The sequence below is a fragment of the Gekko japonicus genome, unplaced genomic scaffold (genome assembly GCF_001447785.1).
Source record: "Gekko japonicus isolate JY-2015 unplaced genomic scaffold, Gekko_japonicus_V1.1 scaffold68, whole genome shotgun sequence".
In the NCBI taxonomy this organism is placed as follows: Eukaryota; Metazoa; Chordata; class Lepidosauria; order Squamata; family Gekkonidae; genus Gekko; species Gekko japonicus.
Genome location: NW_015169175.1, coordinates 409,852 through 422,222, shown reverse-complemented (window position 1 = coordinate 422,222; position 12,371 = coordinate 409,852). Strand labels below are relative to the sequence as shown.

Sequence of the window (12,371 nt, the reverse complement as noted above, 5' to 3'; positions counted from 1 at the left end):
TAACGGCAAACCACACATTACACACAAATGGATGCTTTATTTTAAAAAAAAATAGTTTGGGGAAGGATGAAGAAATGGTGAAGGATGAGTGTGTACTTAACCTTTTCCCTTGCATCTGTTTCCCCTCCCTTGGGGTTCCAGAAGTGTGTAAACATACATCTAGAACTCTGACAGGGAAAACATAGTTGAGAGGGGCATGACCTGGAGTGGGAAAAGGATTAAGCATACTTTCTTCTCCCACTCCAATGTTCATTCACAAAGTTGTTTTTCTAAAAGAATGGTAATCAGCACTTCTTTACACTGATTTGCACAAAACATGTATTCAGGTTCCTAACCATATAATGTAGGTACAAAGAGTATTGCCAGGTTTCTGCATTATATAAAAAAATCTTTACAGAAAATACCATAATTTATTAATCCACATGTGCATAATTAAATTTATGCATAATTCCAAAACATAGGGCATTATGCAAACATGAAAAACATTCACACTTGTTTTTGTACAAAGCAATGCCTGAAAAATACATGAGAAAGCAAAAGCAGCAATGAAAATGAGAGTTTAGCATTACCAAGTTATTTTCAGATTAAGGGAGAAAAATTCTTGCGCTTTGTGCCTGTAAAATAAAGCAAACACACTAATTAACTTCTCAATTTACTGCAGAAAGATTGCTAGAAAGCATCTTACAATAGTGCCCTGATTATCAAGCATGCATATAACACATTTCATAGTACACAGTGCCTTACAATTTCTGGTTTACCCCATAAATCCATAAAAGTCACTTTTAAATGCATTTTTAAACAACAGTGCATCTGGTTCTCTACATTATGTACATTCCCATGTTTACATTAAATAACTTTTTTTCCTATTACACATTGTACCTACTACACTTTCTAGTGGCAGAATAGAGAGGGTTGGGAGACAGAAGGGCTTTAAAACTTCTCTTCCTGTGCCGCCACTGCCACCCTCCATATTACCACCTCTGAGTTATTTTGACTCTCACTGGGTTTAATGGACAGGTACCCATATTCCCCCCCCCCCAACAGAAGTGAGCGGCAGTTGGGGGTTATTTGCAGGGGTAAATCGCACACAGGAACAGTTGTAAATCACAGCCCCAGCAACTGTAGTTTGCAGATAAATAAATCACAAGTAGTTTTGCCCTTAGACAGATGATTTTCCAGCTCTGCTACCTGAGATCTTGTAGCAGAAGATTCTGGGGATTAAGCCTAGGGCCTTTCTGCATGCAAGGCATGTGGCACTAAGTGATCACCCTAAGGAACGGAACAGGCATGGTGATAAGGAGTGCAGAACCCACCTGCAGCTTACCTTCCTACAGTCCCTCTGCCTGGGCATTTTCCCTTCATTTTTGATCCTGATAATGGAATAACTGAGAAAAAGGCACTGCAGGGAGCAGGCAATGAGGTTCGGTTTTTCTGAACCATCAGGCTCTTTTGCTCATGAAATGTGGCTTGGGGAAGGGGCAGGTAGTCTGAAAGAGCCTGTCCAGGCACTGAGAAAAACGTCACCCTCCTTTCTGTGGGAGTGTTGGAAATCCATGTTCAAACTCACAGAGCTGCTGCCATTCTGTCTCCTGTGGCTCTCAACAAGAAGTGGGAGAGCTAAATGATAAGAACACATTTGCGGGCTATGGAGTATGGTGTCAGTTTCAGTAGCACAAGTCAGCAGCTCCCTAGGTTTAGGCAACCGAGCACTAATATCAGTAACATTTTGCTCTTTGTTGTTGATATTGGCTGCGGTCACGCAAAATAAATAATCCACTTTCAATCCACTTTCAGTGCACTTTCCATGTGTAAACTGGCAAAATCCAGTTGGAAAGTGCATTGAAAGTGGATTACTTAGTGTTTTTGACCGCAGCCAGGGGTCATTTTGTAGAAAAAGAGGTGCAGGAGCTCATTAGCATAACTCATTAGCATAACTTATTTGCATATGCCAGGGGGGGAATGTGCAGATCTGTCCTCGCAGAGGAGGGAGAGCTTGTACCTGAACAAAACTTGGTCTTAAAGGTGCCACTGGACTGTTTTGGACCGGGGGACCAGAGGGGGGGGGCTCTGCAACTTACCTGGCTGCTTCTTGCTCTGACTGAGCGCTGCTGGGGTGGGGCTTGTTGCATGTGCCCGCCCCCTGGGCTCTTTACTGCCGGAGCTCCGCTCCTGTGCGCTCCTGCAGGAAATGACCCCTGAGTCCGCAGCCATTATCTCTCTTACGGAAAAGCACCGTCTCTTAGGCCTCTTGACTGATAGGGAAGCTCTGCTCCTAACTCTCCATTGCAATAATCTGCTAACTTCTACTTTAAATGATGGTATGTAGCAAGAATCCCTGCAGTTAGGGACCCTGAACCTGTGAATACTTTTAGGCACACAGGCTGAGAATTATCAGTAAATAATTGCCTGATGACTGGTAATATTTGCATAAGTCAGAGGCTCAGAGGTATTTGTTTGCTAGCACAAGAATTTAGGGGAATCACTGCCTTTGAAAAAAGATAGTTAACTCCTTTATAACATAAGGATCTAGGCTTCTGGAGGTCAATGGAAATTTTACATGGACTAGAATATACACACATGCATATCACACCACTTTCCCCAGTCAGAAACAGAGATCAACTACTTGTTTTTGTCTACAGTAATTTTTTTCATTCTTACGATTACTTGTAGTTAATGTAGTATTTTATGCAGAAGTACTAAATGCTATGGCCGCCAGCATCTAAAGGAATGGAAAAATAATTTCTGTTAGCCCTAGATGGCTTTAAACTTTTTTCTCCTAAATGCAGCACCCCTCAAAAGCCATCTGTGGTATGGAATCAGCTGTTCAATTTTTAAAAAAATTCTGCTGTCCTAGTTTTGCTTAACCCTAAGCAGCTCTTTGGATCCTGTCCTATGTAATTCGGCCATTATTTATCTGACATGTACTTTGTCCACATTTATTTTGAGGCTGAGAACCAACTATATAAAATTCTTTTACAATACTCCAAACATTTGCAACCTCTTTGGCCAACCGAGATTGACCCCACAGTCTATTTTTCTGTCTCTCATTCTCCAACTACTCAAATCCGGCAAAAATAATCCCTGTGTAAACCATATTTTTCCTGTGGAAGAGACCCGTAAAACGTGGTAGTCAGCAGTGTTCCCTCTAAGCTGAGTAAGCGTGAGCTAGCTCACAGTTTTTCAGCCTCTGGCTCACACATCTTTAGCTCAGGAAGGATGGCTCCAGAGCAAACTCATTTATGCAGTAGCCAAATGGTTTGCTCACAACTTTAATGCTGGTAGCTCACAAAACAGAATTTTTGCTCACAAGACTCCACAGCATAGAGGGAGCACTGGTAGTCAGCTACCCAATCAACATCATTGACCATCCGTTACTATAATCTGTGTGTCAGATGCTTTTAACTTTTTTTTAAAAGGAACTCAGGCTGCAATTCTGAGAATGCTTTTGCAGTAAGTAAGCCCCACTAACTAAAATGGGACTTACTTCCAAGCAGAAATGTTTAGGATTGCATCCTCAGTTACATACAATTGCCTGTAACAAATCTTGTAATAAAACATATTAGAGTCAGAGATATAAAGGCTACATTCAACTAATTTTTTAAAAAATACACATTTAAATGTGTCGGATATTTAAAATCATGTACTGAGCTCACAGCAAGCCCACAGAGATAGAAGGTCACACTTGTTTGCAGTTCTAGTCCATGCAGAAATCTGACAAGGCTATTTGAGTAACCACAAATATAGCGTATGCCTCTCATTAAGATGAAAGATTTACTGCTCTCAAGCTTATTCCCCCACACACAGATATTTGTCATTATGAAAGGCTGGACACTAAATTGCAAGTATGAGAGAAAGCACAATATGCTGCAGAAGGATTCTTTGCTGAAGTTGCCGCTTGCCCAAGACATAACATGTACTCCATGATGGCCCTGCCAGCAGAAGTCAGAAGTGGTAATTAGGTGGGGGCAAAGTTTTAGGAATCCCAGTGTATTCTAGCATGACATGTGCCTTTAACAGCAGTTTCCCCCATTATGCAGCTATGGTGATGACAGTAGCTTTACCTACTGAATTTCTGCCTATCAGTTAAAGTTACACACACACACACACACACACACACAAAAAGGCTGAGTGTTATCTCATACGTTACACATGAGTAATGAGATAGTAGCTCAGCCTCTCTGGCAACTTATTTGAAATGTAGGGTGAGATGATCTGCACTCTCAACACCTACCTGTAATACTGTATATCAGACCACTCAGTGCAAATGCACACATAGACGCAACACTTTTTTTCTCACCCCCACCCCCCAGTGCGTTTTCCGGATCAGATATTTGTCAGAATTCACCCTTGCAATCAGAGGGAGACCACAACAGCCTTCAGGAACTGGAAGTGTTGAATTTGTACATCCACTCTTCCATAGAATTTCTCCTGCAACGTATGCTTCTTTCAGAAACACACTACATGCTCTTTCTTTCCCTCACTCTCATTAAGATGAGCGATGCCAGTGGTGAAAGTTACCTAGTATGCAACAGTAATGAATTTTGTGGTGGGAAATGCTTCAGCAACATTAATCACTAAGAAGAAGAAGAAGAAGAGATTGGATTTACACCCCGCCCTTCACTACCCTAAGGTGTCTCAGAGCGGCTTAGAAACTCCTTTTCCTTCCCCTCTCCACAACAGACACCCTGTGAGGTAGGTGGGGCTGAGAGAACTCTGACAGAAACTGCTCTTTTTTCAAGAACAGCTCTTATCAGAACTATGGCTTGCCCAAGGTCATCCAGCCAGGTGCAAGTGGAGGAGTGGGGAATCAAACCCGGTTCTCCCAGAGTCTCCCAGATTAGAGTCCGCGCACTTAACCACTACACCAAACTAAGGGCACATATTTACTGGGTGACTCTGGGCCAGTTACCCCCCTTAGCCTAATCTACCTCACAGGGTTGTTTTTGTAAGCATAAAATAGAGGAGAGCAAAATAATGTAAGCTACCTTGGGCCCCCAATGGGGAGAAAAGTCAGTTATAAATACCTAAATAAATAAGCTACACCACGCAAAACAGATCCTAGTGCAATCTTCATATGTGACAATGTATGAATATTTATCTTCCACCCTCCTTCAAATGTTATGTGCCAAGCAAAAACTGACACATGGAGGGGGGGGGGGTCTGACTAATATGAAATCCACGTTTATTGTCTGTAGTGGTGAGAGCATAGGGGACTAGGATCTGGGAGACCTCGGATCAAATCCTCATTTTGCCAAGAAACTTGATGGGTGACTCAGGAACCGTCAAGCTCCCAACCTAACCTACCTCACAGGGTTGTTGTGAGGGTCAATGGAGCAGGGGAGGCCAATGTTTGCCACGCTGAGGTCCTAGGAGAAAGGGAAGGATAAAAAATATAAAGTAAATAAATACATTGTTTAAAACTCACCCGTCGCAGCACCAGCCATCCTTCAGCTGCCTCGATCACCGATGCTCCACGACGAAGCGCATGGTGGTGCCATCAAAGGAAGGCGGCGCGATGATCCTGGGGCCCAGGGGCTGCGAGGTGATGCTGATGAGAGGCGCTTTCCCTTCTCCGGCAGGTGCTTGCTGCTGCTGCAGGGTAGCTTTGCCCGTGGGCATGTAATAAGGGCTCTCCGCCCCGGGGCTGGTGGTGCTTCTGGATGCGACGGCCACTGCAGAACTGAGCTCGCTGGGCTGCTGGCCGAGTGTGCCCTGGAAGGCGCTGGTGGGCAGGACGGCGGGCAGGAAGCCCGGATAGATCATGTAGGCTGCAGCGGGCGCACTGTAGGTGCCCGGTGGTGTGCCCAGGGCTAATGGGGACATGGGGAGGCTCATGGGGGTCACTGCCGGTGGAGGAGGAGGCAGCTGGGCTGGCAGGGGCACCTCCACATACTGTCCAGTCTCGGGGTCAAAGAGGCGCCTCTTTTGAGGGGGCTGCTGTACGGGCGTCTCCACCACGTAGCACTGGCCCGTGCTCAGGTCCAGCAGCACCTTGCGCTGCGTCTGGGGAGGGGGGAAAGCAGCCGGCTCGGCGACGGAGGCCGCGGTTTGCAATGGGGCCGGCATGGGAGGCGAGAAGCAGAGCAAAGGTGCGGCCTGGGCCCCCGTCAGAGCGGCGGCTGCGGCAGCCAGGGACAGGGCCTGAGGGAAGATTTGGGCAGGAGACACTTCGAGCTGAGGTGCTGCCATCGCCGCCGCTGTTGTCTGGGGTTGCTGCTGAAGTGGAGGAGGCTGAGGAATGGTGGGGTCGCCGCTGCTGCTTTCCTGCCCGGGCTGCTGCTGCCCCTTGGCTGGGTTGGTGGCTGCTTGGCTCCTGAGGGACTGGTGGTGGCTGCACAGGGCGGCCGCTGCCGCAGCTGCAGAAGGGAGGCCCGAGCGGCCACCTTCGCCTCCTGCTTCTGCGGCTTGCTCCTCAGACGAAGCCTTGAGCGGGATGGCCAAGTAGTTCCCGCAGTCGGGAGCCGCCTGCCTGGGCCCCTTGTCAAGCTCTGCCGGGCCTAGCTTGTCGCCAAAGAGTTTAATGGAGCGAGGCCTAGCCTGGCCTTTGAGGCCTCGTGGGGGTGGTGAGGGCTCCTGAGCAGGCTTGGCCTTTTGGGCGTTTAAGGTGAAAGTGCTGCGGGGCACTGCTGGAGCTCTGGCCCTCTCCACAGCCCCTGCCGTGGCCGCCTCCCCACGGAAACCCATCCCACGCGGCCGCTCATGCGCTTGTGCCAGGGTCTCAAAGGCAGCTGTCTTGGCCGAAACCTTCTCTACATTCTTCGTTGGGTTGGCAGTCCTGCTACGCGGCTGGTGCTCTGGTGCAGTTCTGTTCGCGGCGACGTTGCTGTTGGGGGATGTGGCCAGCCGCACACTGCGACCTGCCACCTGGTACTCTGCCTTGGCACTGGCTGTCGACTCTTCCCTGGCACTGGACACGGTCCCAGTGGCCCGTTCCTCACTGGCAATGAGGGACAAGACATGGCTGTCAGTTATAGGCAAGGGGTCACTTTTGCGCTTCCATTCATTCTTGTTGAAGCTGTAGAGCTCCTCCATGCTCCGGACTGCCGCTGTAAGCTTCTCCAGTGCTTGGTGGTTCACAGTGACAGATGGTTTGGGTATCTCATCCCGGGAAAGTTCCTCTTCCCCGGCTACCACCAATTGCCCTACCTTGCTGCTTTTTTCAGCTGCTGTTGTAGGCTGCGGCTGTAGTGGAGGCTGTGGTTGCTGCCTCCAGGGCACAGATGTTTTGGAGACTATCTTCAGCACAGCGGGCTGACGAGGGTCACTCTTGTTTGGAGCGATGGTAGCCACGGGCAGCCTCCCTGAGGTCCTGTGCACCAGGATTGTCCCCTCTGGGCTGGAAGGCAGCATCTTGCCTCCGCTGCTTGCTTTGGCCCCCGTCTCCGTAGTCTTGCTGGACCTCTTGTCCTCCTTGCTGTTGCTTACGGCCTGACAAGTTATCACCATGGGAGACAGAGGCCTGGGAATGCCGGCTGTCACCAGCTGCTTGGGTTTCTGTTCAGAGGTTCCCTGATCAGAGTTGACACTGCCTCTGTCACTGTTATCAGCAGACTCATGGCCGTAGTTACTTTTGATTAGCTTTCTGACATCTCTTACCTGATGTATAGGCCCCTGGATCTTGGGCTTGCTTTCTCTTACATCGCGAACCAGGAACTGGGGCACTTTATCCACACCCTCACCTTTGAGTTGTTTTTGTGGCTGGCATCTGGTATCTTCAGCTGCCTTGAAAAAGTTTGGGACATTTCCAGCTATCTTAGGTGTGAGGAGCTTAGCGATATTGAAAGGATGGTCTTTGTTCTGTTGCACACTACCCAAACTGATCTTGATTTCAGGAGCTTTGGGCTTAATCATCGTGGTGGCAGTGGCAGTCTGAGCTTCTGCCCTGGTTTCTGTAGAATATTTTGTCACCTGTTTGCTGGGTTGCTTTTCTTTGCTTGTTTGTTGAATATTTGGGACAAAGAGGCGAGACATTTTAGTTGACTTGCTGGCTGAGATTTCTCCTAAATCAGCCTTCCAGTCACTTTTGGGTGAAGTTTTCAGTTTCCCCACCAGCGCGTTCTCCTCTTTTTTTCCTGCTTCTTTTTCTTTCCATGTTCTAAACGCACTGTTCTGGCTACGAAGGAAAGTTGCCTTGAGAATTTCAGAAGCACTCTCTTTTATTTTGCACGCCTCTTCCAAGTGTGTCTCTGAAATGGATCGTTCCAGGCTAATATTTCCCTCCCGGGGAGTAGACCGCTTGGAGGTAGGGGACTTGCTTTCAAAAAACTCTCCCAAATCATCGGCTGTTACAATAGTGTAGTCAGAGCTACCCTCTGAATACCTAGAATTCTGTCTCTGCAAACCCCCATCCCTTAATTTCTCTTTGGAGGTGGCATCCACCTCTTTATAAGATAAAGAGTTGGACATACCAGAATATGTGTTGTCTGTGATCTCTCCCCTTTCCATTTTGAACTCATGCTCCAGTTGCATTTTCTTTGAGATAACATTTTTGAGGAGGCTGGAGGCAAATTTTGACTTCTTCTGCGTGCCTTCCATGGTTTCTGCAGCCAGCCCAGTTTGTTTGCAAGCTTCATTGCCCAGCTCCTTTGGCAGTGTTTCTGTAATCTCATCTGTGCAACCTGATCCAGCAGCAGCATTTTCCAAAGGTTTAGCAGGTCTGGGGACACCCGCATTAATATTGCTGCTGAAATTCAAAGTCTCCAACAAAGTAACAACCCGGGAGCCTGACTGTATCCGTTTTTCAAAGCAAGGTGGCGTCTCAACATGCGCTATTTCCCCATCAAGCTTGCTGACAACAAACTCTAATGCTTTCGTCTGCGACTTATTGGAGTGAATGTAGAACTGGTCGCTGGATGTCTTTGCCCCGGTGCTTTTGTTCCATCCAGCAGAAGCTGTGCTGCTTTTGAAATGCTGTTCTGCTTTCTGCCCAAGGCCGCCACACTTTAAGTCCAAGTAAGTTGACCACCGGTTGATTCCCAAGGTATGATCTGAAAGTGATGTAGAGGATTCACTGGAGCTCAGGTTCAGGGTATCAAAGTAGGGATAAGCTAAGCTCCGGAACGCCCTTGCGGTCAGGCTCCTTACTTCTTTGTCTGCATCGTCCAGTTCACTCACCACACTGGAAGCACCGCTTGAATAGCCTCCCAGTTCCCTTGCCCTTATGGCTCCACACTTTGTCTGCAAGCGTGCAGGTACTGCAATGAATTTTTTTGCATAGTCATGAAACACATCTTGTTTTAAACTTGTATTTCGTTCATGAGCTGTGGAGACACAGACGCTCATGTCGCCTTCATGCTTGGCAGCATAAATAATGTTTTGCTTTTCGTGCTGGTTGCTAGGCTCATTTATAGCCCTGGAAGTTGGTTTGATTGATAGGAGTATCTGGCCTGCAGAATTCTCACTCATGTTGCTGAGGTTCTTGGACTGATTTTCTTCCGAGCTGGCGCATTTGTCTGTGCTAGGGGTATCATTTTCAGAATTAATGCTGACTATCTCTGTACTGCTGGTATTATCAATACTGTCTGTCTGATTATTAGGATCACTGGTGGTCGTGCTGAGGTAACAGCTATTGTCCTCTTCCGTCTGCGTGTCTGCAAGGGTGTCTTCACTCCCAAAGGAAGCATAATCCACAAAGGAATAAATTACATTGTTGTCCTCAAAGTCCCATCGGGAGGCTAATCCATAATCAAAGTCCATGTCATGGTCTACTTCACTAAGCTGGATTTCATGGGTTGTGATATAATGTGCTTCATCATTATTGTTACTATTGGTTTCACTGGTGTAGCTGTGTTGCGACTGCAGCAGTTGCGAAGCATGCCTGCACCCACCTCTCCGGTTACTGAGGCAGATTTCTTTACAGTCTGCATCCTCCTCCTCATCGCTTTCATATCCAAATGAAGAAGAGGAGGTTTTCCCCTCAGTTCCCATGTCATCCATTTTTGGAAAGCTGCCTGTTGTTTGTACTGGTGAAGGACAAGAGGATGAGGATGATTCTGGACAGCCGTTTGTGTAAAGCTGAATGTTGGAAATACTAGGGGACAAAGTGTTCTCATTAGACCCTCCTGGGCTGGTGCCAGTGATGCTTCCCCCCACCTCATCAGCCTTCGTTCCCAGGGGGGAAGGAGTGCCTTGCATTTTAAATTTATAGTCCTGGGATGCTTGATTTGCAGATTTGTCTGCCAGTATATTGTTAGCCAATCTGTTAACCTCACTGATCCCACAAGATCCATTTTTAGGTCTGATAAAGGCCACTTTACTTCCATTCCCTGCCAAAGTCAGTTCTAGAGTCTGAGGACTCTCTTCTCTCTCTCCAGGGAAATCATAAATCTCCACATATTTCGATTCCTTGGAGGAGGATGTTGATGGCTCTGGAGATTGGTGCTTCACCATTCGGCTGTTGCCCTTTCCAGCTTTCTCCTTTTGAATAATGATCTGCTCAGCAGGCGACTTTGGGAGCACTTCCATGCCGATCTCGTTGCAAGCTGGCTGAAGGAAACAAAAGAGTTTTGGACCCAAGACTCAGAGCTGGGAAACACTGCACGTGTCTCCAGAGGTGTGATTCTCAACTTCAGTCCCTGCAGTTTAAGTGGTGGATCCTGGAGAAACGCCCGTTAGTGTTGGGCTGGTAGCAAGGCGGGTGGCTGCTGTTGTCTCTGCGGAGATGGGGGGGGGGAAGCTGCCGTTGCCAGTGTCCTATTCCAGAGCCATGGAGTACAGTTGTTGGTTTCGCACGAAGAGCTGTCAGTCTGAATGCCATTGGTAACAGAAGTAGCTGCATTAGCAGCATCTGCAGCTCAGCTTCCCCATGTGCTTTCTCGTCATCCGAAAATGAAGAGAAAACATATGGAAATTCTTGTGCTCCTAGTTCTGAAGGGGGAGGGGGGTCTTGTTCATTTTATAGTAATTTTACAGAGGCTGTTAGCCCCATTTATTAGGTAGTATTACGGCTGCTGGGTATACTCTGTGACAGAACAGTGTGGGAGAAGAATAGAAAGCACATAGTGTTGTACAAAGCACTACTTGAAAAGATTTAAAAACACAATCCCCAGGCTCTTTTGCAAAAGCATAACGTTGAACTAAACCTTATTAACTAAGGCACTGATAAGGATATGAAATATCTTCCATCTTTCACAGTCTTCATTTTTATAATCTCTTTTCTCCAGTGGTTCATGCCATGTTTAAAGGTATTAAAATATTCTGTACCACTTTGGTTGAAATGTATGCAGTTTTCTTCCTGTAGCCCAATATCAACATTTTTATATCCCTAAAAAAAAAACACTTCAAACACACCTGTCTCTTGCCACTTCAGTGAAATATGCTGACACAATAAGGAAACAGTGTTTTAACAGATTTTTCAACACAATCCTAAACAGAATTCCATTGAAGTCAGTCAGTTTAGGATTGTCATGTTGATCTGATATCTTGGACTGAATATCTTATAACAATCCTTACAATGCCCCAAACTAAATGAACTTAATCCATTTTAAATTGTACAGGGCAGGCTATTGTGTTAAAATTCTCAAACCTGCCCCCTTCAGGCCAAGTGTTACCAAAGACATGTTGACCACAATCATGCACTTCAGTCCTATTAGAATAAATTAGTTTTGGTATATCTAACTCTGCCGGACAGTCGCTGTCTGTTATTATGAGAACTAATCACTTTTCAGAACAGAAGACAGCTGATAATCTTGTGTAACAAATTATTTACCTTCTGTCTGACTGTGGTAGAGTTGCTCCATAGATAACAAGGCACTCTTTGTATCCCACAAGAAGCAAAATAATTTCCTACTGAATCTTCAGATATGTCTTTAAACTGATGGAAAGGGGAATCGGAGGGAACTGCTGGGAAAATGTCAAACTGGTATGGATTTTCATAGTCACTTTGGACTGAGTATAGAAACTGCTGAGCATTTTTGTAACATCAGTATAGCTCGCTAGGTCAAATCTATTAACTATACATAGACTGTGTGTCATTTCAGCCGAATGAATAAAGTACTATTTTAAACTATCACATTTGTACACAGCAGAAATACATGTGTAGAGCCATCACTCATAGCTAGACTCCCAACCCCCCCTAATAAAAATGTTCGTAGCTTTCCTACTTTCATATGCTTGAGGTGAGAAGGGGCTGGAAGAAAAATAAAATTAAAAGTATGTGTGATGCTCAAAAGTTGTATATCAGGGAAAATTAAGTTATGCAAGCAGATACACCTGTTGGAAATCTGCTTTGGGGGAAGTCTGGGTGACCTCTCTCTGTAAAAACTGTTTAAATAAATACCCTTTTTTGAACCAGAGTTTGTATTCCAAAATAAATCAGTTAAAGTAACATTTGGTATGAGAATCAATGAAACAAGTATGTAAATATTCTAGGC

General features: G+C 46.2%; 1 protein-coding gene across 1 annotated transcript; it reads right to left on the bottom strand.

Moving 5' to 3' along the window:
- Window positions 1–442: 442 nt before the first annotated feature.
- On the bottom strand, window positions 443–10,034 carry LOC107114488. The gene is made up of 2 exons (XM_015415992.1): window positions 5,426–10,034; window positions 443–614 (listed from the first exon to the last, which is right to left on the bottom strand). Exon 1 carries the CDS (start codon window positions 9,934–9,936, stop codon window positions 5,461–5,463), a length of 4,476 nt encoding a protein of 1,491 aa, XP_015271478.1. The 5' UTR covers window positions 9,937–10,034; the 3' UTR covers window positions 443–614; window positions 5,426–5,460.
- Window positions 10,035–12,371: the final 2,337 nt, after the last annotated feature.

Bases quoted from the DNA above. Each gene is read 5' to 3' on its own strand.
- LOC107114488 (XM_015415992.1), bottom strand. From the start codon at position 9,936: ATGGATGACATGGGAACTGAGGGGAAAACCTCCTCTTCTTCATTTGGA.